Consider the following 27553-nt stretch of genomic DNA (forward strand, 5'->3'; position numbering starts at 1 on the left):
AGATAAACACCATTTTAAATGCAAAACTATACTTATTGAGACATTCTCACAACATATAACCCAACTATGTTTTGAGGTTAGTTCAATACATTTGCATCCATTTTCTGATTTCCGTTATTTATATTTTGAGGTTAGTTCAATGCAGTTGCATCCAATTTTCAATTCCTATTATTTATTTTTTGAGATAAGTTCAATGCAGTTGCATCCAGTTTCTGATTTCTCGTTAATTATTCTTTTCGGTTAGTTCAATATATTTGCATCCAATTTCTTTCTGTTGTTAATTGTTATATTATTTGAGGTCAGTTCAATGCATTTGCATCCAGTTTCTGATTTCCCGTTAATTATTATGTGAGATTAGTTTAATGCATTTGCATCCAGTTTCGGATTTCTTGTTTATTATTTGATAAAGTTACATTTTCATCTAGTTTCCGATTTTCCGTTAATTATTGTTTGAGGTTAGTTCAATGAGTTTGCATTCAGTTTCCGATTTCCCGTTAATTATTTTATAAGATTAGTTCCACACATTTGCATTATGTTTTCAATTTATAATTAATTTTTTTTTAGGTTAGTTCAATGCAGTTGCATCCAGTTTCTGATTTTCCGTTAATTTAATCTTTGAGGGTTAGTTCAATTTGCATCCAGTTTCCGATTTTTTGACAATTATTTTTTGATGTTAGTTTGATATATTTGCATCCAAGTTTTAATTTTCTGTTAATTATTCTTTGAGGTTAGTTTAATGCAGTTCTATCCATATTCCGATTGTCTATTAATTGTTTTTTAAGATTAGTTTAATGCTTGCATTTGCATCCAGTTTTCGATTTCTCGTTAAATATTATTTGAGGTTAGTTCGATGTATTTGCATCCAGTTTTCGGTTCCCCATTAATTTTTTTTTTTACGTTAGTTTCAATCAGTATTATATATATTTTAAAATATTTGTCATTATTGTTTTATTTTTTTTTTTTTTTTTTTTTTTTTTTTTTTTTTTTTTTTTTTTGATGTTATTTTTTTTGTATAATTTTTGTTTTTTTTTTACTATGTTTTGAGGTCGTATTAAGGATATATTCAAATAAGCCGGTGCTTTATCATAGACACTAAAATTGTATGATTTGTAATAGGGTTAGTTTCTACAAATCACCTATTTTTTAGCAATTTTTTTTTATATGATCAAATATATAAGAATTGAAACACTAAAAGTGTTTGATTCGTAATAGGAAATTATTTTCTACAAATCACTTATTTTTTAGCAAATTTTTTTTATTTGATCAAATATATAAGAATTTGAAATACACTCAAACTCTCTAAATATAAGAATTAGAAATACACTCAAATTGTCCAAAGAGATTCAATGTACGTGGGATTATAGGCTATTAGAAAATATTATCTTTCATATTAAAATGCCACATAGGATAAAGAAAAGACTAACTCTCATATTAGAGTGACATATAGGAGAGAGAAAATCCTCCTTTAAAAGTCTCTGCTTTAGTATATAGATAGTAGATATAGATATTGATTGATGTGTTTGGACTAGGGCGGTCAATGGATCGGTTTGGGTTGTATTATGGAAAATTTGAACCCGAACCAATAAGATAATTATGTATCCAAAACTGAACTAAACCAATAATATTATATTTCATCCGAAATCGAATTGAACATAACTGATAAGATATATTACAAACCGAAACCGAACCGACCCAAACCACAAACTATAAAATCAATTAAATCCTAAATTAAATCGATTATTCTCAACCACACAATTGGTAAAACATATACAAATGAATCATACATATTATTATAATGTCATCATATCGGTTCGGGTTCATATTGGTTCGGTGGAGGTCAAACCCGAAACTAAACTAAGCCAATATCTTATCGGAACTCAAAATTGAACCCATATCTGAACCGAAACTGAGATACCAAAAACCAAACCACTTTTTATCAGTTTGGTTCAAGTCGGTTATCGGGTTACTGAAACCCATTGACAAACCTAGTTTGAACTGTGTATTATTATAATTTTATAAAATTTAAACAGGAAATTACCTATGGGTAGAACTCTCAGATTTTTATTACCAAAAACCTGGTGGTCTAACTTTTAGGATCAGTCAAATGGTAATTTATAATTTTTGTTACCAAAAACCAAACTAACTAGGGTCTAGGGGTAGCCAGGTAAGACTAACTCAAAGAGCGTAAATTATTATTTTTTTCTCCATAAATAGCTTTCTCCAATATTTTTTTTTCATTATTCTTTTATTTTATTTTTGGCAACAACTAACAAACTTATCCTTTTTCAAATCTAAGAATCCGGAAAGTGATTCACTCAAATATTCTCACCTCTACGTCCATTCTCTTATGGGTGAACTAGTGTTACCTCAACCCCACCCCACCCACCCGAACCAATAATATTATATTTCATCCGAAATCGAATCGAACAGAACTGATAAGAAATATTACAAACCGAAACCGAAACCGAACCGACTCGAACCACAAACTATAAAATCAATTAAATCCTAAATTAAATTGATTATTCTCAACCACACAATTGGTAGAATATATACAAATTAATCATACATATTATTAAAATGTCATCTTATTGGTTCAGGTTCATATTGGTTCGGTGGAGGACAAACCCGAAACTAAACTAAACCAATATCTTATCAGAACTCAAAATTGAAACTATATCCGAACCAAAATTGAGATACCAAAAACCAAACCACTTTTTATTAGTTTGGTTCAGGTCGGTTATCGGGTTACCGAAACCCATTGACAAACCTAGTTTGAACTGTGTATTATTATAATTTTATAAAATTTAAACGGGAAATTACCTATGGGTGGAACTCTCGAATTTCTATTACCAAAAACCAGGTGGTCTAACTTTTAGGATCAGTCAAATAGTAATCTATAATTTTTGTTACCAAAAACCAAACTAACTAGGGTCTAGGGGTAGCCGGGTAAGATTAACTCAAAGAGCGTAAATTATTATTATTTTTCTTCCAGAAATACCTTTCTCCAATATTTTTTTTCATTATTCTTTTATTTTATTTTTGGTAACAACTATACCATTTTTCAAATCTCAGAATCCGAAAAGTGATTCACTCAAATATTCTCGCCCCTACGTCCATTCTCTTATGGATGAATTAGTGTTAACACAAAAAGAATACGATCAATTGGTATATTTAGGGGGGAGACCCTAATTTCCCATCTAGTAGGGGAAATCCTAATTGGCTCATCTATTGGGGGCAATATTGGTTAACCCTTCTCTTATTTCTCTCGTAGTCAATCCTCTTTTTCACTTCACCATTTTCCTTTTCTCATCTTCATCTTATCAAACCAATACACACTCTAATTAAAGGTATTTCCCCCAATTAAAATGTTACTTTAAAATTTATACACAAACTCCAAATTTTCTTTTTTGATTTTGAAGTTGTTGAACATGTTCTTTACTTATATCAATTATTGATGTAAAAATGAAGAAAAAGTGAATGAGATATTCTAACTTCTTACTAAAAAATGAAGAGGCTTAATGGCGGCAAAGTCAAAGAAGAGAAGGGAGAGAATCATACACCATTTTAAATTTTGAAAAAAAGATATTTTTGAGAAAAAAAAATGTAATAAAACACTGCAATGCGTTAATATAACTGGACCCCTTAATTGATTAGTCTGGTTTTTTGTAACAAAAATTGTTGATTACTATTTGACTAGTCCTAAAAGTTAGACTATCTTGTTTTTTGTCATAGAAATTCGAAAGTCCAGCTCATAAATAATCTTCCGAAATTTAAAACTGATTTTTGGTCAAATATTGTAGAAATGCATTCCCTCCTATAGGTGTTGTATCAACTTGTACATGATGTCAAATGGGCCAAACTTGTACAATGAGTCAATGGACCCAATCGAATTAAAGGGGACACAGACTACATAGCTTCATTTGGAAAGGTAGTTTTTTTTTTTTTTTTTTTTTTTTTTTTTTTTTCCGATAAACATCGTAATTATATTAGTGCTTAGAGCAGCAAGGGGACTTAGTGGTTTTCAAGCATACAAATTGGAAGATCCGACATAGGTAACTGCCTGATGGTCCAGGCATCTAGACTGTGTGCATCCCCATTAGACGTTCGACTAATCCACTCAAAAGACACAGACTCTAGGTTACTAAAAAGGTTTGTTACAGAAGTGTACAATGCAGTCAAATGCCAATTGCAATCACCCCCATTGAAAACTTTGATGACTTCCATCAAATCACCCTTAAACACAAAATGTGTAGCTTCCTAAGTATCATGCCAAGTAGCACGCCACCTCTGCAGCCACCATCTCTCGCTTACATGGGATCCTTAGCTCTCGAATCTCCTACAAGCGGCTCCCACCAATTCTCCTACATCATTCCACGCCATACCGCCAGCACTTGCCCATCCAGTTTCCCTGGAGAAGGCAGCATCAAAATAATTGATTATGCAATCATTTGGAATAATATGAAAAATAGATTCTAAGTTGTTTTTTTGATGCTGCAAATACTCAGGAGGTTTAGGGGTATCTTCTCTAAATGCTAAAAAGCATTTGTCAGCCATGGTAGAGCATTTTCTGAGCAGTTTATCCCTGTGAGGTACTTTGTGATCAAACTTGACTTCATTCCTTACTTCCCACATGGAATGCAGCATGACACAGCAAAAGATGCCCGCCTAAATGGTATGGTCCTCTTTGCTTGAGCACCACATTAGGATCTTGTCCAGCCAAAGTCTGACAATGTCACCAGTTAGGTGCAACATTCTCAGCCCTAGAGTGGATGCAAACCAGGCATTTCTGGACCAATCACACCCAAAGAAGAGGTGTTAAGCTATTTCAACAGTTCTTAGGCAAAAGGGGCATGCAAAGTCCCCAAGCATGTTCCTTTCCATTAAGATATCCCCTGTAGGCAGGGCTTTCATGTATTATTTCCATATGAACAGCTGAATGTGGGCATGCAATTTTACTTTCCATATCCTAGATATGGTCTTATGGTCAAAGGTGGAGGACTGCCCTTCCCAACACTTCTTGTTTAGGAAAGTATAGATAGACTTAACAGTGAGTCTCCCTTTATTCTCTTCACTCCACTTAATTTTGTCTTTCTGGGCACCTTGTGGTCTAACCACCACCTCTTGTATTTTCTGGCTGATGAGGGGATGGAAGAGAGAATTCAATTTAGCTGTGTCCCATCTAGAACCATTAGTCAAGAAGAGATCAGCTACATGAAGGGTATCAAGGCTAGGGTTATCAACTCACATTTCTTGGAGTGTGATAGGGATACCCTCCTTGCATAGCCAAGGATCATATAGGACAGATGTTGTATTGCCCTTTCCAATGGCCCATATGAGACCCCCATTAATGATGTTGAAAACCTTGTGAACTCCTTTCCAGAAGTAGGATGCTTTGTCAGGTGGTACTTTGACATCCCCAATCCAGTTTTTGTTATAAATGCTAATAAAGGTTTTTGTCCACAAGGATTCCAAATCAGTTGCAGCTTTCCATGGGAGTTTATCTAACATAGCAATGTTCATATCCCTAGCCTTTTGAAACCCTAAGCCTCCCACCTGCTTAGGTTTACATAAGTGATCCCACCCAATGGTGTGAACACTATTTGAGTTATAAGACCCATGCCAAAAGAAGTCCCTACAAGCCTTGTCCATTTTGTCACAAGTGGAGACAGGTAATAAATATGTCGACATGGCATATATAGGGCCAGCTTGAGCCACAGATTGAATCAGGGTGGCTCTCCCAGCTTGGGAGAGGACCTTGGCCGTCCATCCCTTAATCTTACTATTGATACCATCAACCAGATAATCAAAGTCTCCAATTTTTTTCCTAGATAACATGATGGGCACTCCCAGGTATTTATCTTTAGGATCAAACAACTTCATTCTCCAGAATCTTTTCTGTTTAAACTTAACCCTAAACTTCACATTTCTACTGAAGAAAATACTGGATTTATCAAAGTTTATCAGCTGGCCTGAGGCCTCACAGTATTGTTGCAAGATGGCCTTCAGCTGACCACTATCCTCAAGGTTAGCTTTGGAGAAGATGATCAAGTCATCGGCATACAACAAGTGAGTTATAGCAGGGGAGTTCCTTTTGATTTTAATACCATGGATGTCTCCCCTACTCTCAGCCTTTGTAAGCATCCTTGACAAAGCCTCAGAAACCAAGATAAAGAGGTAGGGAGATAGAGGATCTCCCTGCCTGAGCCCTCTTTCAGGGACAATCTTATCCAAAGGAGATCCATTCAACAGGACTTTGAAAGTCACAGTAGTAAGACACTGTGAAATCAGGTTCCTCCACTTAGAATTAAAACCAAGTTTTTCAAAGATACCATCAAGAAAATGACCACTCGACCCTATCATAGGCTTTTGCCATATCCATCTTCAGGGCCATCCAACCATCTTTTTTTGTTTTCATATTCTTCATATTATGAAAAGCTTCACACGCCAAACCAATATTATCACCTATACTCCTCCTTTTTATAAAAGCACCTTGAAAAGGGGATATGATCCTATTAATATGGCATTTAAGCCTATTAGCAAGAATCTTAAAAATGATTTTATAGCTAAAATTGCAAAGACTAATAGGCCTAAACTTAGCCATATTATCAGGATTGGAAATTTTGGGAATCAAAGCAATGTAAGTCTCATTAAAGATAGGATTGAGAGTCCCAGATCTGAAGAAGTCCTGAACAAAATCAATGATGCTTTCCCCTATGGTGTCCCAACAGTTATGGTAGAACACACCTTGGAAGCCATCAGGCCCAGGGGCCTTAAGACTTCTAAATTTCTTTACCACAAGCCAAACCTCATTGCAAGAGGGCACAGCAGTAAGCAACTCATTTTCTCTATCAGTAATGACAGGGTGAAAAATATCTAAGATACTTGTGTTGATATCAGGGCAATCAGAAGAGAAAATGTCATTAAAATACTCATTCACAGCTGCCCCAACTTCCCCTCTTCCAGATTTCCAGTTACCATCACTATCTTTTATTTTTTCTCCTTCTGTATATGGTCGAAAGATGGAAGAATCTGGTATTCCTTCCCCCTTCCTTTATCCAATGATTCGTGGATTTCTGTTTCCAGTAAGATTCCTCTTTCAAATACCATTCCAGAAGGGTAGCTTTCAGCTCTTTAGCTTTATTCAGATTAGCCTGGTTAAAGGGCTTAGATAGGACCATTTCCAGTTTTTTTTTAGTTCTTTTAATATTATGAAAGATGTTTCCAAAAACATTCCTATTCCAAGCAGAAATGTCATCTTTTGTAGCACGCATTCTATGAATAACATTTAAATCAGGCCCATCATGCATAGTTGACTTCCAGGCATTATCAATACAAGGTTTACAGGATATATCTGATAACCACATGCTGTAAAATCTAAAGGGTTTAGGACACTTCTCCTCAGGCTTATTAAGAGTGATATGCAAGAAAAGGTGATCAGATGAGGCATTAGCAATAGTCCTAAGATGCGCATGAGGAAACACAGTTAACCATTCAGGGGTGGCCAAGGCTCTGTCAAGCCTTTCCAGAATATGGTCACCAAGGTTTCTGTTATTATTCCAGGTGTACTTGGGTCCCTTGAACCCTAAATCCACCAACCCCAGGTCATTAATCAAACTGTTAAAATCAATCATATATTTAGTAAGTCTACTACTACCCATTTTCATCTAAAGAAGAAATGGCTTTGAAGTCTCCAAAAAGGCACCATGGACCAGGGACCAAAGGAGCAATATCCTTAAGTTCAGTCCAGACCCTCCCTCTATGACAAGGAACCGGATCACCATAAACAAAGGAGAAAAAGAAAGTTGAATTATTCAAGTAATTTGAGATTTTACCTGTCACTTGGTTTTTAGTAGCCCCAAGTATTTCCAGGTCTACTCCTTCCTTCCATAAAACTGCAAGTCCCCCACTAAGGCCTTCCGCAGGAACAGAGAAGCAACCCCCAAACTTTATAATCTTACTGACTATACTAATCCGTCTACTGTCCACTTTAGTTTCAACCCCAATCTGGTCCTTTAGATGTTGAATCACCGTGGTAGAACCAATACCGCGGCAATTCCAGACGTAGATCGTCATTTGGGTGAAGGCGACTGTTTAGGGACAGTCACCGCGAACCCAGGAGGAGACTTGGACAGACCTCCACTGCTTTCCATACCATTAACGGCTTCATACACTTCAACACCTCCAATACCCGAGGTTTCTCCTTTTTGTAAACCATTGTTCCCAAGGTGGCTATCATGGTCACCGGGATACTGAAGTCTATGCCCAACTGAAGAATCATCCATGGCTAAAGGTTGTGGTTGCTCAGCATACCCTCTATATCTGTTTCATATCCCACCATATCTTGGGATTCATGAACTGTGATCTCCCTCTGTTGGCTTTGTAGTCCTCTAGTTTGGTCACCAGTATTGAGCACAATCAGAGGAAGATTATGGATATTTTCCATATCATCTGCTACCTCAGAAATAACAGACCCCTCCCAATCTGTAGAAGAAAAGAAAGGATCTTCCATTTCATTCGAATTGGGTGGGGATGGTTCAGATGAGGTTACTGGGCTATTCCAATCATACTGAACCTGAGATTCAGTTGAGTCACTTGAAATGGGAACAATATCTGCCTCTTCAGGGATCAGCTCATGCCCTAGCCCTCTTCTTCGCAGATCATCAGCATGCCTTTTTGCACTCTTTGATCTTCCCTCTATCAATCTCACACTCCTTCTGACCCACTGCCCATTTCTATTTCTCACCATTTCCTCTTTCTCCTGCCAACCAGCTAATTTCCTCTTACTTCCAATATGTGTACTGCTCTGTAATACCACCACTCTTCCCTCTACTCCAGACTTCCCACCCCTTTTATGAGATCTCCCTTTTACTCCTTTCGAAGCCATGGTTTTAAAACCCCTACCCCGTGTAGGTCGGCTGTTGAATTGATAGATGTGTTCCTGGTCAGGCGTGCTGGCAAGAGCTCCTTTTGATACATCTGCCTTATCAGTTGGGAAGATAATTTTCTTGGAAACCGAAGGATTTAAGAGATCTGGAAACCCTATCTCTCTATTCTCCTACCTATCTGTATTGCTGTCTTGACCTAGTACGTCCAAATCCAGTTGATGGTTTAGACCTGACCCATGAAGTGTACTTACTTGGTGACTCACCAGAGAGCTTGACTGGGCCAGCCTACCTTGAGCAGAGACTACCAAGGTACTTGATGTGTTGCACGGACTCCTTTTTGAAGCATGTCCCAATTCCACCTTTGTTAGCCCATTAGGTTGTTGTGGACCAGGGCCCAACAAACTTGACCCACCATTCCTGCTCTATGGACTACTACCTTGTTGACTTGAGAGGACCGTTATGTATCTGTTGGTGTTTTTATCTGTTAATAGATCCGTTGGGTCTGAGCCACTGGACCCATCAGTGGTACTAGCATCTGTACTTCTAGCCTTGTCACGACTCTCCCTCGTAGATGGTGATGTAGATGCTTGCCACCTGTCCTGTCTAGCTCTACCAGTACTATTCCGACCCCCATATTCTTGGACTTCCCCACCGGTGGCCGGTATTTCATCAGGACGAAGTTTTTCCGGTGTGCCTGAAATTGAAATAATCTGTTTCCCTGTGTAACCAATACCATTATAAAACTTGTTAGCACGTAGTTGGCTAGTAAAGAAGGGTCTGATATCCTTTGGTGATCCCCCACACTTTACCAGTTCATGTCTGTGTTGTGCCCAAATTCTACAGGTGTATTGGTCATGCCCAATAACACCACAAAAGAAACAGAAAACCTCAAGTTTTTCATATTTGAATCTGACCACCATGATTTCACCCGTCTCCAATCTAACTTTTTGGTTCTTAGCTAATCTTTCTTTTGTATCCAGTTCCACCCTGACTCTTGCCACTGGTGTTCCAAATTCCGGTGGGCATGACAAGTCCACCTCCAAGACCGTGCCCAGATCAGCACCGATTTTCCAGATATTGGCTTTGTTGAATCTAACTTTTGGTAAGTCCCAAATCTGTACCCAGAACTGGACAAATTCGAAGTGATACTCGTTCAGCTTGTTCATCCTATTCCACTCTTTGACTAAGAATATGTACCTATACAGGACCCAAGGCCCATTATTTAGAACATGTTGGCGTTCCTTTCCTTCAGCAAACACAATTTTTACATGTTCTCTGTCGATGAGTTCAAAGGTAATCTTACCCTTTGTTTGCCAAGTTCTATGCAAATCCTCATCCAATCCGTCCAGATTGATGGTATGCCCTCCATACATCCTGCCCACTGCTATAAGGGAATCATCAACTGGTTCCTCGATATTTATGCAATCTATATCAACTACCACATTCTTTCTGATAAAGAACAGCCGTTGCATATCATGTTGTAGCTGATCAATCTTGCTCTGTTTGTCTCCCATCCCAGAAGATGATTCCCCAACAGTTAACTCCTTAACAGACATATTTAAAATTAAAAAAGCTTACCGTTAACTTCCAGAGCCCTAGGTGGTGGTTGAGGCCAGGTGAAAAGAGAGTGGTAGTGAGTTGGGGGGCAGCAAGTGTGGATGGCTGTATCTGAGGAGAGTTAGACAATTTCAAGGTTAACGATGATATATGATAAGACTAGAGATATTTCTTTTGAGCTACGCTACAGAGGGGGTCAGATAGGCGTTTTGAAATTTGAATTCAAAGGAAAAAGAGGGGGAATGGAGAGCTCTGCTATCACCCCCAGGAGAGGTTTTTTTTCAGGATTGTCGAAGATTTATGTGCATGAACGTAACTATTCAGGATTTTGTCTTTTTTTGGAGGACAATTATTTTTTTTGGAAAGGTAGCTTGAAATTATTGCTATTGACCTTTTTTTTTATATGCAAGAACTTATGAAGCATCCAACCAAAACTCCAAAAGCCTTGCTGCAGCCAAGGCCCAATTGCAAATTCCCCGGCAAATATAATAACTTACAAAATGCAAGGTAAGGTGTAAAGTGGGTCGGGTTGGGTTGGGTTGGGTTGGGTTGCGAGTACATACAATCGCTTGTAAATGCATAGCAGGCATTTTAGTAGCTGCTACACAAGCTCTTACGCCACCCCTCTTTTTCCAATCCTAGCTGGTATTAACCCAGCTTTATGGAGCCAGTGCAAAGTTAACCAACAAATTCGCACTGGTTCTCAGTTCTCACATGACTATAATGCTTTCCACTTTTCCTGGGCTGTCATACTGTGTTTATGGAGATTCATTTCTTACTGTGCTAAGGCAATCCCCCTTTTAGCTGAAGTTTGAACACGCCTGACCTCCTGCTTTCAAGTTTCAACCCTCTCCCCCACTCACCAGCACCGTCCTAAAGGCCATAACCCACTCCTCTCGAGTTTTCAGGATTCTTGATCAAGAAGACAAGAACTTGAACCAACAAATAAAATTTGAGCATTAAAGATAACTGCGTGCAAGATAAGATCATAAGAGTGTGATTGTCTCATCTCTATCGTCCGGGAGCATCTAAAGAAGAAAGGATACTTAGATCTCCGGCCACTAAAAATGCCGATGTCACTTTTAAGACTAATATAATTTTCACAGACTAGGTTTGGTGAAACATGAAAAAACAGTGAACACATGCCGCCATTATGCGTGGAGAAAAATGAAGAAACAGGGCAAGCATGGTCCGAAACATGCTATTAAGCGCAGAGAAAGAGGAAGGGACTGGAGAAAAATGAAGAAACAGGGTAAGCATGGTCCGAACTAATACGCTATTAAGGGCAGAGAAAGAGGGCGGGACGGAAAATATGCAATGGAGAGTGGTGCAAGACGACCAGCGTTCACACAGTCTGCAGCAAGAGCGTAGTTTAACACTTTAACAGTACTGGATTATTTTGCAGCATGACATTACTAGAAAGCCAGAATTGTGCTTGAGAATTGAAAAGTACCAATTAATAACCTAAAAATGCAAGTCACACTAGAGTGACTACTTAATAAGTATAAATGGTGACTAGTGAGTCACGAAAACAACAAATATTAGAATCTCATAACAATAAAGTTAAGAATCCAGACATGTTCAACACCAACAAGTACTGCTGCCGAACAAAACCAATTTATTCTACACCTCGTCGCCCTCGTATAACTTGAGAACTTGGGCACATGCTGCCAAAGGCTCATCCTTGATGAATCCCAAGTTGTTGGCAAAACGATTGTTTGAGTTGATCCCATTGTTGTTTGTAAGAATCACACGAGCCCTCTCACGTCCAGGCATGGCTGATGCACAGTCTTTCTGAGGGCTGCTGATAAGCACTGATTCACACAGCTGGTCATCATGGTCATCTGCAACAGAAACTTCATATGCTCCACTTGAGCTTGTCACAGCTTCAGTACTGTAAACCACCCGCAGGGTGTCTCTTAGTTTGCACTCTACCCTGATCCTAGCCCCTGGAAATACCATAATCATCAAAATCAATTTTGAAATACAAAACCAGCTCCTAGCATATGTCGAACAATGTTTTCAGTAAAAATTTAATATGCAAACTATAGACTATAGACCTATAGTTATAGGAAAGACCAGGCATTTAGTTATTCTACAAGCTCAGTAACCTTATTTTCATGTTTGGAACAATCTCAGCAAGATTTCAAAGGGCCTCATCACAAACATATTTGTGCTAGTGGCAGTGGTCCTTTCAAAAATTAAAAATAACGTAATTCCCAGTCCAAATGAATGTTAGCATCAAATTATTCACTGTTTGTTGGAAAGAAAACATAGATCCAACAGGAAGATCCGTGTTTATAATTCTATACGACTGCAAATTGCCATTATAAATAAATTATATTCACTTATAATAAGACGCCACAAGACCCATAAAAAAAATGTATCATAGGTTTCAGTTTGTGGACTAAGGGTTGGCAGATCTAAACTCAAATACTTTGCCTTAAACAATTTAGACTAGTCAGATCTGAAAGCAGTCACTAGTTCAAAAAGAAAGTATAGTATACCTGCGATGTAAGTAGTGACGGGGGTTTCAAAACCACATTTGCAAGTGTCACAGTAAACACGACCATGTAGAATTAAGGGGTTTCTCAACACACGGGTGGAAGCAACTAGTGCTGGAAGTAGTACACAGAGAGCCAATAACACCAACAATTTAGCCATGAGAAAAGAGGAAGAGTATTGTTTGAGTAAGAGAGATGCGGAGGAGTAAAAGTTATAGTTGTGAAGGGGGAATGGGAGGGGATAAAAGGAGTTCGTTATAGAAAGTTAGAGGGGTATATAGCTGGCACTATCGTCGGTGGTCACATGGGGCTAAAAACAGACAGGTGACAATTAATGTGATGCTCTTTAATTCGGTCGGTGGGGCTCACTCACTTGTTCACTTTCGTTTTACGCGGAGATCTACAAAAGGAAAAGTGATGATAGACGCGTGATTTATGGACAGATTAGATTTTGGCTGCTAAAACTTTTGTTAGTCAAAATGTGCCTTGCACGCATAAGCTAGTACTGAGGTTGCTTTTTCTATTACTTGTATATTGTACATTTGTACGTACAGTCTGACCAAGATGTTTGTCCCAAACATAGCTTCTAGCTATTTACTCGAATATCAACAATTAATTTAACAATATCACACAATTAATTTAACATCTTCATTTAATTATCTCTGTAAAAAATTATCTTGAATCATGTTCTGGTCCATTACTCTACTGGTTACAGTAAGCACTTCTAGTTCCAACATAAATTAAGGAGCTTAACGACTTGCTGAATGCGCGCATCAAACATAGGAAAAGACTGAAGAGTCGAAGCAAACGCGGGAAAAAAATGGACTGTTATTATTATCTTCCACCAGCTTCAACTTAGGAGATCATGTGCATCACACATGAAAAAATGTAGGATACAGGCGTTTTGTGAGGTATGCTGGGCAGTGGGCAGTGTTGCCTGCTTTGAGCTCAGCTCATAACCGAGTGGAACAATGTTCAACCAGTCCAAATCGAGGACCATCATTTTGTTTTCCTATAAATGTTTGGGTTAACTAGTATTACTCCCACTAGATGAGCCAATTAGGATTTTCCCCCACTAGATGGAAAATTAGGATCTCCTCCCTAAATACACACAAAAAAAATTCGGTCAACCCATTTTTGTGTGTATTTATAGGGAGACCCTAATTTCCTATCTAGTGGGGAAAAATCCTAATTGGCTCATCTAGTAGTTATAATTTCCAAGATAAAATAACTTATTCATAAACTACTACATAGTACATCACTACTACGTCCGTACCAAGTTCTTCACAGATCATACTGTCGCAAAAACTGAAACCAAGCTGACGTCCAAGTCCAATTGGATTTGTTAACTAAATCCATTGCTAAACTTTCATTAGTCAAAATAGAGGCAATAAAGTACAAAAAAAATAGGAAAATTGTATAACATGAAGACTACTCTTCATAAACCAAAAAGCATCATTACGTGCACCAAAGTACCCAAGTATAGTATTATCTCCACAAAACCATAAAGACAACAACAATTGTCATGTTCAAAATTTTGTATACTTTTCTGAAACAGGGGTCAGAACCCAGGATTCTTAATTGGATTAAATCAGACAATGAACGATAAAATGGTTTTCTGGGCTACTTACTCTACTTGCTCACTATTCATTGCAGAAACATGTGAGTGTAACCATTATCCTCTGCTTGCCAATCCACGCTTTTCCTGCCAGAGTACATTTGTCTCCAAAAGGATGCAGAAGCACCAGAAATGATCAAGATTAAACAATATTACTAAGAGAAGCTTCTTAACTCCCGGACAGTGTCTCACTACACTCGAAATGGAGCAGACCAGGAAAGCATGTCACTACGTCGAAATTCGTCCCACAGGTTGCTCCTGTTCAACAGTTGTTGTGACTGGTGCCAGAGGTTGCTCCTGTACAGAAGGTGTTTAGATTGCTGCGACGGGCTTCTTCTGTTTAACAGGCAGGCACACAAGGTCTCCAAGTTGTATGGTTGCCCAAATCCCCAAGTGCAATGCCCTTAACATAGAGGTCAAGCCTGATCCGGTCACCCTTAGCATAATCTTTCCGCCCGCACTCTTTCCTCTATAAAGCATGCCACATCTTCCTCTGTCAACCCTGCTCTTTTAAGTGCCTTCTCCTTCAGCTGCTGTAGAACCTGCCGGGTTGAAATGTAAACCAGGGTGAAAAACAAAACAATATAGAAAGGTGTTCATAACAATCCCAAGGAATAAGTTGTTGATGAGAACAATCCCAAGGTGTTCATAACCTCCTTGACTAATCTTTGTAAAGCAATTAGGAAAAGTAATGATGGCTGCTGTTGCTTTTTCTGCCATGCATTAAGTTTTAAATAGAAACGGCTTAGACATACTAGGAACATTAATTCTGCTTCAAGGAAAAGAAACAGATAGTAAAATACAAATGTGCAAAATGGAATAGACTCTTGGTCATATGTACTATACAAGCGTGAGATGAAAAATGTGTACCTTCTTGAGCAAATCCAACAACTTGTTCATGAGCCTTAACATTTCTAGAAAAGCACCATTCAAGAAATCCTGAGTATGCAAATCATCTGACATCTTTGTCTTGAAATCAGTGCACAAGTTATCAATGCATTTTTGTTCCTCAGAAGCGATTTCATTTGCACTTGGCATTTTTTTCTCCAAATGTAGATAGGTTCAAAACCGCACAAAGTCTAGCAACAGGGAAATTTGTAAAATGCAGTTGAGTATTCCATCCACATAAGGTGGCAAATTGAAAATAAGCGATCTGGACTGGATTTAGTAAGCATAGATCAAGAAGTATTACAGCAACAAAAAAATCCAAGTGGAATCACATCGTAACTTGATGGTCATACAACACCAACAACTTATTGGCTTATTTCAAGACTGACTAAGTAAAATTTGGATTGTGTGAGAAATAGATCTGATCCTTTTAAGTATAAATTACTAACAAATCGGACTAGAAATAAAGAGGGCTAATGTGGTCTACATAAAAGATGGCTCAGTCCTATTCATTACACCGAAAAAATTAGCAAAGAAAGATTATTCCAAAACAACTGAAATGTAAGAATCATGTATTTAGAGGCTGGGTATTGATGGAAGATTCAGGCCCCTAATTTGACTCAGAGCAAAAGAAATCAATGAAATTTCAAGTGGGAAATGCAGCCTGGGAGACATGCAAATAATTATATACCTGATAGATGTAGAAGACAGTGACTGAAGCGATTTCAAGCTGCGATGTCGAGTAGTTAGTAGGAGATCGATAGTGCGTGCTCACCAAGAAATATCTCAATGCCAACGGATGGTAATCTTTGGTGCTCTACAAAGAAATAACAAGTATAAAGGGCTCTATGAAACGGCTGCAAACCATATGGCTTAAAATGGCCTAAAATAACCGTAAGCTAAACTAAAGTTGTTTTAATCCTTACGTCTCAATTGTGACCAAATTTTTTGTCGATTTGGACATTTTCTCATTGTTCAAAACCATTATGCATCCAGTATTTAATATTGCGATCACGGGCAGGCGCCGAAGCTCTGAGCATACTCATTCTCATGATGTGGAAAGATCAAATCATCCCCACCGACATGGGATGTCAAAAGAATAAATTAGATAATGAGCACTCATGGCATTGCACTTTCGATATGCCATCCCGGTCTCCCAGGGCCCCATGGGCTGTCTCAATGTGGCTCGTCAGTTTTAAGCTACAACAATTGAAGAAACAATAGTTAGTTTACACTAAAGAAGAGGGGAACAAATTCAATGTTATGAAAGATCTCTTACCTTCCACAATGCAAAGTCAGCAGGGTTTCTGGCATCGACTTCTATTCATTGCCCAGCAAGATTACCTTCCAAATTCCTTCCAAAGTTCCAAGTAAGCGGTCATATGTGTCTAAATTATTTTCTCTTCTTTGCTGATTAAAGTCATCAATGGAAAAGTATACATCTCCATCAAGTTCATAGGCACATCCATTCCTGAATATCTGTCAGGAGATGCCAAATGTCAAGACAACAGCTCCTATATATATTCAGAGTATATGTATGCCAAGTCAACAAAATATCAAAGCAACATATCAAAGCAAAACGGAAAATATATAAGTTTATAACTAATTATTTCTATTACAAGTCCTCCAATAGTATATTAGTATAGAGCACTACAAAATATGAAAATAGCTATTACTTGATTTGGGCATATGGCGGAACTACCAACTGATGCATCAGCGACGTGCTCACCACGAATTGAAGCATTAATAGGTAAAAAATACTTTATTTATCCATATTCAGAAGCAAATGCCCACAAAAAGATAAACAAGGGACAATCTTAGGTGCCAAGACCTCGATCATGACGGCCATCCTCACTGATAATGTGCCAATTCTGAGTTTCCATATGAATGCATAATGGAAAAGTTTACGACAACATAAGATGTACACAATGACAGATACTTGATCACATGGTAGTAGTAGATATCACATACTACTTAGAAATAACATTCTCAGACGTCCATATACAAGCTGTATTTCATTACCGTTCAGATGTCAAAGATAGCATAAATAAACAAGTGCAACTCACCTGCTTTGCTTTCAGAAACTCGCAGTTGATGTGTTGGTGGAAGGCAAAAGAAGATCAGTCAAGTCATTGAGAAACCCTTAGCAAAAGCGAGCACTGAATTTCAATGGCTCTTCCTTTAAAGCAAGGTTCAAAATATCGCCGATATATCCGATATATCGCCGATATATCCGATATATCGCCGATATATATCGGTATTTTGGTACACCGACATCGATATTTCCGACATATATCCACCGAATATAGTATTCTTTTTTTTCCGATATATATCGTAATTTCCGATATAAAAGTTTATATCGCCGAAATAATCGATATATCCGATATTTACGATATATATCGATTGACTTTTTGACCATTTTTTAATATAAATCCGATATTTCCAATATATTTCCGATATATTTCCGATATTATATTTCCGATATATCCGATATTTCCGATATTTTAAATAGTTTGGACTGGTCATCAAAATAATGGATATATCCGATATATCTGATATTTCCGATATATATCGGTTTTTGAGTACACCGATATATTGATCGATATCGATATTTTGAACCTTGCTTTAAAGTACTCGCTGCGTTAATTATCTACAAAAGAGTAAAGTTTTAGCACTAAGGGGGTGTTTGTTTTTCCTCCTTTATAAGTGTTCGCTGCTTATAACTGACAAACGCGTACTACTTATAAGTAGGTCCTAAAACCTGTTTGTTTTTTGCTACTTATAATTACTTATAAGTGGTAGGGGTGTTTGTTTTTTCAAACACTTATAAGTGGCGAGATTACAATTTTCTTGTCGAAGTTAATGACGATCACATAAGAAATCAATTTAATGGAAATAGAAATAAATTCATATAGACCAATTACGATTAAACAATCCACAATAGGCATCTTTTTTATTATGATAATCATAAAGTCTTTATTGGAAAGACATTAATTTCTTTTCATTTGCATCAACTCATTTGCTTATTTAGTTAGTTATGTAATTTTATATCGTCTATGGGTAATTATGTAATTTTATGTCTATTCCCAACTTATAAGTTGGTATAAGTAGGATTTTTATCGCTTCAACTTTCAAATTTTTTTATAAGTTTTTTTTTTTTTTTTATTAGCTACTTATAAGTGGGAAAAAAACAAATGGGTAAAAACAAGTGGTCCACCACTTACAAGTTCGTTTCGTTGGCTACTTATAAGTGGGAAAAAACAATGGGTAAAACAAATGGTCCACCACTTACAAGTTTATAAATGGTGCAAAGACTTATAAGTAGGAAAAACAAACACCCCTCTAGGTATCCAGGATAACTTCTAAACACTTAAACACCAAATGAAAAATTCAAAAATAAAAACACATGTAAAAGGAAAAATGAAACAACACTTTAAAAAGTCACCAATGCACTCACCTTGTCATCAAGGTCGGTAAAGTTGCGAACATAGGTGACTTCATAGCCTAGGTCTTGCAGGTATCTGTCCATTTTTCAAATAAAGTAAGCATTCATATCAACAAATTATTTCATATATTCATCACAAATATTACTTAAACAAACTTTATTTCACAACTCCAAAATTCTAGTAAAAAAATTATTAACTTTTTACTGATTTTTTCTTATATTGTGAAGTTTCAAAAAGTGCCTAAACAAAAAGATGAAAATAAAGACAGTGAAAAAGAAGTAGTTAGTTGACCTGTAAAGATTATCGAAGGCAGCGGAAGCACGGGCATGACCAATGTGGCTCTAATCGTAAGCAGTTATACCGCAAACGTACATGCCAACCTTGCCTGGTTCTTGGGCTCGAACACTTCTTTCTCTTTTGTTTTACTGTTGTAAAGGTAAAAATTTTCCATTGAAAACGAGTGACAGTTTTGTTTTGTTTTTTCTGAATTGAAAGAAACAATTTTTTAAAGGATTTTGTGGGAAAAGTGCGCTGTGCCACCACCGTCCTTCTGTTTTTCTTTGATAAATCCCTCTCAAATATTGTTTCCACTTAGCTACAGTGATGCCTCATGGTTAGAAACTTTTACAAGATTCTTTTGCCTACAATTGAGCCTTGTGTCGTTGAGGTTTGGGCTGTGAAACCTAATCTGTTCTTCACACTTGTGTATTAACTAACAATCCATATTGCAACATGGTGTTTGATCGAACTAGTAAAATCCATATACCACTGGAAGAGGGTAGGGGGTCTAAGGACATGGTGCTAGATTCTTCTGTGGTTTCCATCTGCAACTGAGTCCAACTATCTGTGTGAACATAAATTCTGAGGGTTCACTTAGTAAAAATCAGAAAGAATATCAGAGTCACTTGTAGCAAGATAACAGTCTAGCAACAACGAAACTTCAGGCAGACATTGCAATCTATATCTAAGGTGACTTGAGCTTTGCCATGCCAATATAGTCATAGAAAATCATCAACTTAAAAAATTAAACTACCAAGTAAAGTAATCAAACAGAAGATAGGTTAAAAAATTGAATTGCTTGTCATTTAAACTCTCTTATAAATTGAAAAACAACAGAACGGCATACAGTACCGAAGTATAACACCTTCACTTGACCTTCAAAAAGACAACGACAATTGTCACGTTCTAAATTGTAGTTTACTAAAATATGGGTCAACAACCCAGATTCTTAATCAGGTTGAATCAGAGAATGAAAAATAAAATGGCTTAGTACCGGGCTATTTTTTCTCCTTGCTAGCTACTCAATGCCGAACCAGGGCTGCCTATCCACTATAACCTTGCCGGAGTATACAGGGTTCGCAAAACAAAATCACCTTAATATGAATATACTATAATAAAACAACATAGATAAAACCTAAGAGAAGCTGCTTGATCTCCCGGAGTATTTTGAGTAGAACAACAACAATTAAAGATAGCATAGGCAATGCATGCCACTACGTCAAAGTTGGTGCCACAGGTTGCTCCTTTTCAAGAGGTGCTGAGACTGGTTCAACAAGTGTTACGGGCTGCAGCTGTTCAACAGGTGCCGACGCTGGTGCTACGGGCTGGTGCTGTTCATTAGGTTTTGAGACTGGTCTGCCCGGCTGCTCTGGTTCAACAGGAACGCAAGGTCTCCAAATTGTGTCCTTGCCCAAATCCATAAGAGCGATGCCCTTAGCTGTCAGGTCAAGCCTGATCTGGTCACTCTTAGCGTACTCTCTATTCTTCCTAGCCTGTACTCTTTCCTCTATCAAAGACAACACATTATCCTCTGTTAACCCTGCTCTATTCAGTGCCTTCTCCTTGAGCTGCTGCAGAACCTGTTAGGTTGAAATATGAACCGGGTCAAGGAAGAAATAAAGACATTAAAGAAGACGAGGAACTTCCACTAGGTCTATGTATGAGAGTACCTCAGAGTAAGTTGCTGGTAACAACAATCCCAAGGTGTTCATAACCGCCTTAACTTCTTTTTCTAAAGCAATTAGGGAGTGATATAGAGATGGCTGCTGTTGCTTTTTCTGCAAGGCATTGAGTTTACACAAAAAAAGAGTTTACTCGTACTAGGAATGATTATTGCATTACACAGAAAGTAAAGCAGACAAGTGCAAAGTGGAATAGCATCTGGGTCAATGTAAGCGTGAGAAGAATACTGCCTACCTTCTTGAGTGAATCTAATGATTTGTTCATGAGCCTTAATGCTTCCAGAAAAGCAGCATTCAAGATATCTTGAGTGTGCAAATCATCTAACATTTTTGTCTTGAAATCTGTGTGCAACTTATCAATGCTGTTTTGTGCCTCGAAGTGATACGGCTCCACTTTGCCATTTGGTCCCTCGACATTTCGTTCTCGAAATGCAGATAAAACTTCTTCAGAATCGTGCAACGTCTATCAAACAAGAAAAAAGCTACTGTCAGTTCAGAGAGAATATCTCATCCAGATAGGGTGAATATCCAACTGAATACAAAGGATATGGATTAGATTGATTTTGCTAAACATAGAACAAAAATTAGTACAAAAATAAACAAACCAATTTGGAAACAGATCTTAATTATATGGCCAACCAAGATCATGACCTCACTTCAAGCCTTACATATCAGATGCTAATTACGAAATATAAATTACTAAAAGAAAAATATCAGAGCCTGGGAGATATGCAAATGAACATTTACCTGATAGATGTAAAAAACAGAGTCCGAAGCAATTTCAAGCTGCAAAGTAGAGAAGTTGACAGGAGATCGGTAGTGGGTGCTCATCAAGAAGTATCTCAATGCCAACGGATGGTATTGCTGGGTGATCTACACAGAAATAACAGATACAAACAACACCTTATAAGTGGGCGCACACCCCTATGGCTTAAAAACTGCCTAAATTAACCAACACTAAACTCTGGTTTAATTTAACAATTGAAGTTTAAGCGATTAATTCTTACGTCGCGAATTGTGAAAAAATTTCCTGTTGACTTGGACATTTTCTCATCCTTCACAGTGACAAAACCATTATGCATCCAGTATCTGATGTTGCAGTCTGAGCAAGCGGCGCAGCTCTGAACGTACTCATTTTCATGATGTGGAAAGATCAAATCCATCCCACCACCATGAATATCAAAGGAAGAAGTTAGATAACGGGCACTCATGGCACTGCACTCGATATGCCACCCTGGCCTCCCTAAGCCCCAAGGGCTGTCCCAACTTGGCTCGCCAGGTTTCGCAGCCTACATCCATTGAAAAACAAATAAAAAATCAGAGTTAATCTGCAGTAAGGCGGAAGGCAACAAGCTTGCTGTTATGGCAGATCTCTTACCTTCCACAATGCAAAGTCAGATGGGTTTCTTTTTTTTGAGCTGACTTCTACTCGTTCACCATCTCGGTTATCTTCTGCTTTCCGTCCAGACAAACGATAATATGCACGATCGGTATTGTTGTTTTTTGATTGATAGTTATCAATGGAAAAGTACACATCTCCATCTTCAGTTTTGTACGCATAGTCATTATCGCATATCTGCCAGGAGATGCCAAATGTTACAACAACAAAAACACAGGACCCTTCATATAAAAGAATATCTGTATGCTAAGACAATAACATATTATTTGAGAGACAGCTTTAAACATACATAAGCAGAACAAAAATTGAGCCTTTTTTGGAGGTTCATTTTTCTTTTATTTAATTTACCATGAACTGAACATTATAAAGTGAAGAATACTTCTTTTAACCATTATCAGATGTATAAAAATCTACAAAGTTTCCTAGAGTTATCTGGATGGTCTTTGGTACAACAATATCAGACAACAGATGTTTTTTTACTGGGAGCTCCAATATGATGACCATCCTCACTGACAGTTATCTAATTCCAAGACATACATATGACCATAACAACATATGATGTGCATGTGTTGTTAAGGGCAAAAGGAGCCCTTAAGACAATGCCTCTCCTTCGGAGTGAAAAGGGTGAAGAAAATTTAGTTATCCAAAAGCCTAATTAAATAGTACTTGAATTGCAAGTTTAATCATCCAAAAGCCTCAAGAACTGCCATGCCTAACTCTTTAAGACATCACCCATCTTCCTCCTTAAAGAACACATAAGCACATCTAGATCTCCATCTCTATCAAAATAATGTCCTCATCACTTTCCAGAATATCAAGCTCTTCCTCTTCAATTCCTCCTTCACATCCATCTTTAGTGTGGTCAGAGTTAACTATAACCCTAATAAACAAACACATACATATGTAGATAAATATCTGAAGAAATGTGTCTGTCACACAAGCGCCTGGACCAACCGCCCGGCGCCTTGATACAGGCACAAAAATGGGTCCACCTTGACCTGCCTCATTCAAGTTGCCTCGTGTGGCAATACACAAGGCGCCTTAAGCGCTCCTCACCTCAGGCCTCAGGCCTCAAGCGGCCACTTCAGGCCGCATTAACTGCACTGGGTTCATCTTACACACCAGATCAGTGCAATCTCCAATAAGCACAAAATTATGGTCACTCAATCATTTTATATAAAAAGACATTACAGTACTAATTAATTACGAAGTCTTCTTAACATGAATTTCCTTCACCTCCAAAATGGAACTTGTACTAATCATTCAGACATCAAAGATGTGTAATGATAACCTGCTTTATCATATCGGGTGATCTCATTCATGTGATCAGAAACTCGAGGCTGATGTGTTGGAGGAAGGCACTGAAGATCAGCCATATCATTGAGAAACTCTTGGCAGAAGCGACCACTTAACTTCAATGGATCTTCCCCCGTTTCATTTGCTCTTAGAATTATCTGTGAAAGAACAAGTTTTAGCACTTCATTATCCAGGAGAAAGAGTTAGTACTTGGGAAACCAAAAGAATTTCAAAGATAAAAACAAAACAACACGAAAAGAAATAACACTGTTAGCATAGCCGCATGATTATTTTGCTTCCTTTCTGATGAATGATTATTCTTCTTTTTCTTTCTTTCCCAGTTAAGAATATTTTATGCCAGAGACTAAATGAAGGAAAAAATGAAAAATTACTGAGTTCTAACAGCAATACTCTTGGGCATCAAACTTTATAGAAAAATATGTAACTTTAAATTAGATTGCCTCAGTTTTGATTGCCCGTACATGTCAATCACATTGGACGTTAAATTTAAAAGATTGCCTTATAATAGCAACAAAATTAATATCACTAGTTCCTTTTCAATCAAACTCAGCTGATTCTGATCAAGCATTAATGTGGAGTGTTTTTGTAAACAACATCCCAGCTATGAGCTATCAATCATATAAGAGAAAAGTAAAAAACAATGTTCAAACAAAAAAATATATGTATATATAGCACAAAAAGAAATGCAAAAACATTAACATAGATTCAGCTACAAGTATCCCCTCCCCCTTTCTGCAGAAAACATGCCCAAACACTCCATAAACAGACAATACAATGCATTTGTCAATACAGTGGTATCCATCAATTCACTCACCTTGTCATCAACATCCGTGAAGTTGCGAACATAGGTCACTTCATAGCCCAAGTATTGCAGGTATCTGCTCATTTATTAATCAAGTAAACAATACAAATGTCATTCAACTATTTCATAATAAATATCAAATCATCTACAATTGGATCCACAATTCAACTATTGTCCTCATTGTGTTACAACTGAACAGAGGCCGTTAAGTATCACCAAAACAATAATCGGTTATATACGATCGTAAATAAACAAGTGATAGTGCATTTATAATTGTCCTTAAATTAAAAATTCCCAATCCACATTTATAAACGCTAACCATGAAAAAAAAAATTGGTCATCAAAAAGGGGTAAAAAATGGACCTGTAAAGAATGTCAAAGGCAACATAAGCACGAGCATGACCAATATGACTGTAATCATAAGCAGTCACACCGCAGACGTACATGCCAACCTTCCCTTCTTCTTTCGGATTAAAAGACTCCTTCTTTTTCGTTATCGTGTTGTATATATGAAACAACTCTTTCTGATCTGCCATCGAATTTGTAGAATGAATCTTTTTTCGTTCTATTCTCAAATTGAAAAAAAAACTTTTTTCTTCTTCTTTTTTGAGTAACGGTTGTTGAAATCTTAAATCCCTAAACGTATGATTTTGGATATTTCTTTAGGAATTATTATGTAATTAAGAAGACAAATGTGGTAATGGGGGCCCATCCGTTTTACTTAAAGCACAACTCGGGCGGGCTAACCGAAGCCCATACACATTGCTGTGTCAAATTTTACTGAGGTACTGAAAGAACATTGCACGGTAATGCTACACTTGCTTCATTCCAAAAACTCAATCGGCCTACATATATCGGGTATAGGCTCCTAATTCATTAGTCATTACTTACTTGAGAACTGTTGCAGAAAGTTATTACAGACCTCTAAACACAGACAAAAACTCCCTCGTCTATCCCTACTGTGCAAGATTATGGGCTGACACATTACATATAAACAAGGAGTGAATCTGAATAATAGAGAGTTAAAACAACTCAAATTACTATAAATTTTAATAAGAGATTGGTGCCAGGTCCATGAAGATGCAGAATTCATATCTTCACATGCTAAAATCACTGATTTTGCATCTTTTAATGGAAGTTGGATTAACTAGTATTACCCCCAACTAGATGAGCCAATTAGGATTTCTCCCAATTAGACGGGGAAATTAGGGTCTCCCTCCTGAGTACACACAAAAAAAACATGGTCAACCTGGGTTGACCAGGGAGAGACCCTCATTTCCCTATCTAGTTCAGGAAAATCCTAATTGGCTCATCTAGTAGGGGAGTAACACTAGTTAAACCAATAAAGTTTCACCCATCCTAGAAGTGGTGTAATCCAGCTAGTCCCATCCCATAGCTGATTCCATTAAGTTCACCATAATGTGTTGAAATATTCTCTTCTATGTCTTGCTCGTAAGAGTGTCATTAAAGATTTTTGTATCCATAACTGAGAAATTATTGAATATATGGATAGTTGGATACTCACCGGTTCTGGTTCTATTCATTGGTTTTTACACTATGCATTTAATCTATCTAACAAAATATGAAAGTGTGGGGCCCAAAAGATCCCATTCAATAGTAGGTAATTATTCTCACCAAAATATGACTTGGCAGATCCAAGTGTTTGGAAGGTTTGTGCAGTTTTGTTAAGTGCAATCAATATTATAAAATCTATCCAAAAATCAACCAAAAGTCAACAATTGTAGGTGAGCTTATAAAATGTTGGGCCTCCAAATTTAACATGGTACTTCGCAATTGGCTGGCCTAATTGATGCTATTGGGCTTATAGATAATGGTCAATTGGGTTGGCATTGTGTCAAAGACGCGACGAGTTGTTTCGCACCAAAGGCGTGCGTACGCCTTATGCTAAAAGCGTGACGAGTTGTCGAGTAGCACCGCAGGCGCGTTGAGGTCTCGCGGACTGTGGGTTGTAGGCACGAGCAAATCCTGATACCCTAATTTAAAATAAAAACATACAAGAGAATAGGTTAGAACATTTTATTATGGCAAAAAGCTCATGTGGGCCGTGATCCATTTTCTCTTATAGCTCCACGTATATAGTCAAGTTTTGAAGTTTTCCAACTTGAATGAATTATAAGGTGATGGCAGAACATGTCATCCTATTATTGGCATGGACGAAAAAAAAAGTAAAAAATAAATAAATAAAAATTTGGTGTTAGAACCGATATCGGTGCGGCGCAAAAGGCTAGCTCGCCCACGCCATTTATAAAGTAGTAGCTAGAGATAGAGATACTAGTGATAGGGTTATATACTAAAAGCATTACTTTTGTATTAACTCTAATTTTTCATTTTTGAATGAGAATCATATGGGCAAATGTTATGCATATTAGTTATATGCATGTGTCTAATACTTTATGTTGTAGATGATATGGTGTGAACACACAGAAGATCATATCATCAGTACTTTATAAAGTATAAGTAATCGTTTACAACCTAAATGGATTTGGACAAACCATTAGTACGGTTGTAGTATAATCTGGTATTAGTCTATCTTGACTATAGGATTACACTAGTACACTTTGTGTGTATTGAACAGGACCAAGTGAGGTTGCATTGTTTCTCCTTATAATGACTATATAAGAGAATAAACGCCTCTGTTATTATGGATGATTGTCCTCCTAATCCGGATATAATAACGGGCACTTACATGCATTGTACATTGCTTTAAATCATCAATGAGTGAGATTCATATGTGAATCAACAAACTCGATGGATTGGGTAATGACATTGTATGTAAGGTGTGTTGTTGATTATAGAAGGAATTCGTATCCCGCAAGAAGTCGGGTTGATGATGTCCCTCGAGGAGCTCAAAAAGATTGTCATGTAAACCACCGCGGTGGATTTATTCCGACATGACAATGAAGTTGAGTGGTACTACTCAAGGACATAAGAAGTTGATTAATGTAGTTGTCAGTAACTTGACTTAATCAACGGACATTCGATATCTTAAACACGGTGAGATCAATGAGCATATAATATGGAGCCTATAAACGCTGACACGTAATTTGGGATTAGGGCGGTAGTGCAACAATGGCCTTTAGTGGAATAAGCCATTTGTTGACGGACTTGGGCCGTGTGTTCAGGGTGAACATGGGAAGCCCAAGCCCAAGCCCGTC

General features: G+C 37.5%; 4 protein-coding genes across 4 annotated transcripts; all 4 read right to left on the reverse strand.

The window, feature by feature from the left end:
* Positions 1 to 9307: 9307 nt before the first annotated feature.
* On the reverse strand, positions 9308 to 10441 carry LOC147502253 (uncharacterized). The gene has a single exon (XM_086604486.1). It carries the CDS (start codon positions 10439 to 10441, stop codon positions 9308 to 9310), a length of 1134 nt encoding a protein of 377 aa, XP_086460612.1.
* A 1430-nt stretch (positions 10442 to 11871) lies between these two features.
* LOC147502254 (pollen-specific protein C13-like) lies at positions 11872 to 13350 on the reverse strand. The gene is made up of 2 exons (XM_086607153.1): positions 12950 to 13350; positions 11872 to 12391 (listed from the first exon to the last, which is right to left on the reverse strand). The coding sequence occupies exons 1-2, from the start codon at positions 13104 to 13106 to the stop codon at positions 12066 to 12068; spliced, it is 483 nt and encodes a 160-aa protein (XP_086463279.1). The 5' UTR covers positions 13107 to 13350; the 3' UTR covers positions 11872 to 12065.
* Positions 13351 to 14342: 992 nt separating this feature from the next.
* LOC147502255 (cysteine--tRNA ligase CPS1 homolog, chloroplastic/mitochondrial-like) lies at positions 14343 to 18981 on the reverse strand. Its single transcript, XM_086604487.1, has 6 exons — positions 18910 to 18981; positions 16797 to 16931; positions 16144 to 16269; positions 15435 to 15620; positions 15175 to 15277; positions 14343 to 15108 (listed from the first exon to the last, which is right to left on the reverse strand). Coding segments are annotated over exons 1-6 (624 nt in total). The 3' UTR covers positions 14343 to 15106.
* Positions 18982 to 19961: 980 nt separating this feature from the next.
* On the reverse strand, positions 19962 to 25030 carry LOC147502256 (cysteine--tRNA ligase 2, cytoplasmic-like). Its single transcript, XM_086607154.1, is given in 10 exon segments — positions 19962 to 20757; positions 20848 to 20955; positions 21095 to 21322; positions 21607 to 21732; positions 21867 to 22148; positions 22238 to 22435; positions 23550 to 23567; positions 23569 to 23712; positions 24390 to 24453; positions 24741 to 25030. Coding segments are annotated over 10 exon segments (1707 nt in total). The 5' UTR covers positions 24914 to 25030; the 3' UTR covers positions 19962 to 20391.
* Positions 25031 to 27553: the final 2523 nt, after the last annotated feature.

The sequence above is a fragment of the Coptis chinensis genome, chromosome 4, assembly GCF_015680905.1.
Source record: "Coptis chinensis isolate HL-2020 chromosome 4, ASM1568090v1, whole genome shotgun sequence".
NCBI classification, from domain to species: Eukaryota; Viridiplantae; Streptophyta; class Magnoliopsida; order Ranunculales; family Ranunculaceae; genus Coptis; species Coptis chinensis.

What these genes read in the sequence shown, in the direction of transcription:
- LOC147502253 (XM_086604486.1), bottom strand. Translation starts at nt 10,441, where the DNA reads ATGTCTGTTAAGGAGTTAACTGTTGGGGAATCATCTTCTGGGATGGGA.
- LOC147502254 (XM_086607153.1), bottom strand. Translation starts at nt 13,106, where the DNA reads ATGGCTAAATTGTTGGTGTTATTGGCTCTCTGTGTACTACTTCCAGCA. An exon ending in CGTCACTACTTACATCGCAG is followed by an intron (nt 12,392 to 12,949) that starts GTATACTATACT and finishes TGGTATTTCCAG; the next exon opens with GGGCTAGGATCAGGGTAGAG.
- LOC147502255 (XM_086604487.1), bottom strand. Translation starts at nt 18,981, where the DNA reads ATGGACAGATACCTGCAAGACCTAGGCTATGAAGTCACCTATGTTCGC. An exon ending in CTGTCTTCTACATCTATCAG is followed by an intron (nt 15,621 to 16,143) that starts GTATATAATTAT and finishes TTTTGAACCTAT; the next exon opens with CTACATTTGGAGAAAAAAAT. An exon ending in TGTTGGATTTGCTCAAGAAG is followed by an intron (nt 15,278 to 15,434) that starts GTACACATTTTT and finishes AATGCATGGCAG; the next exon opens with AAAAAGCAACAGCAGCCATC.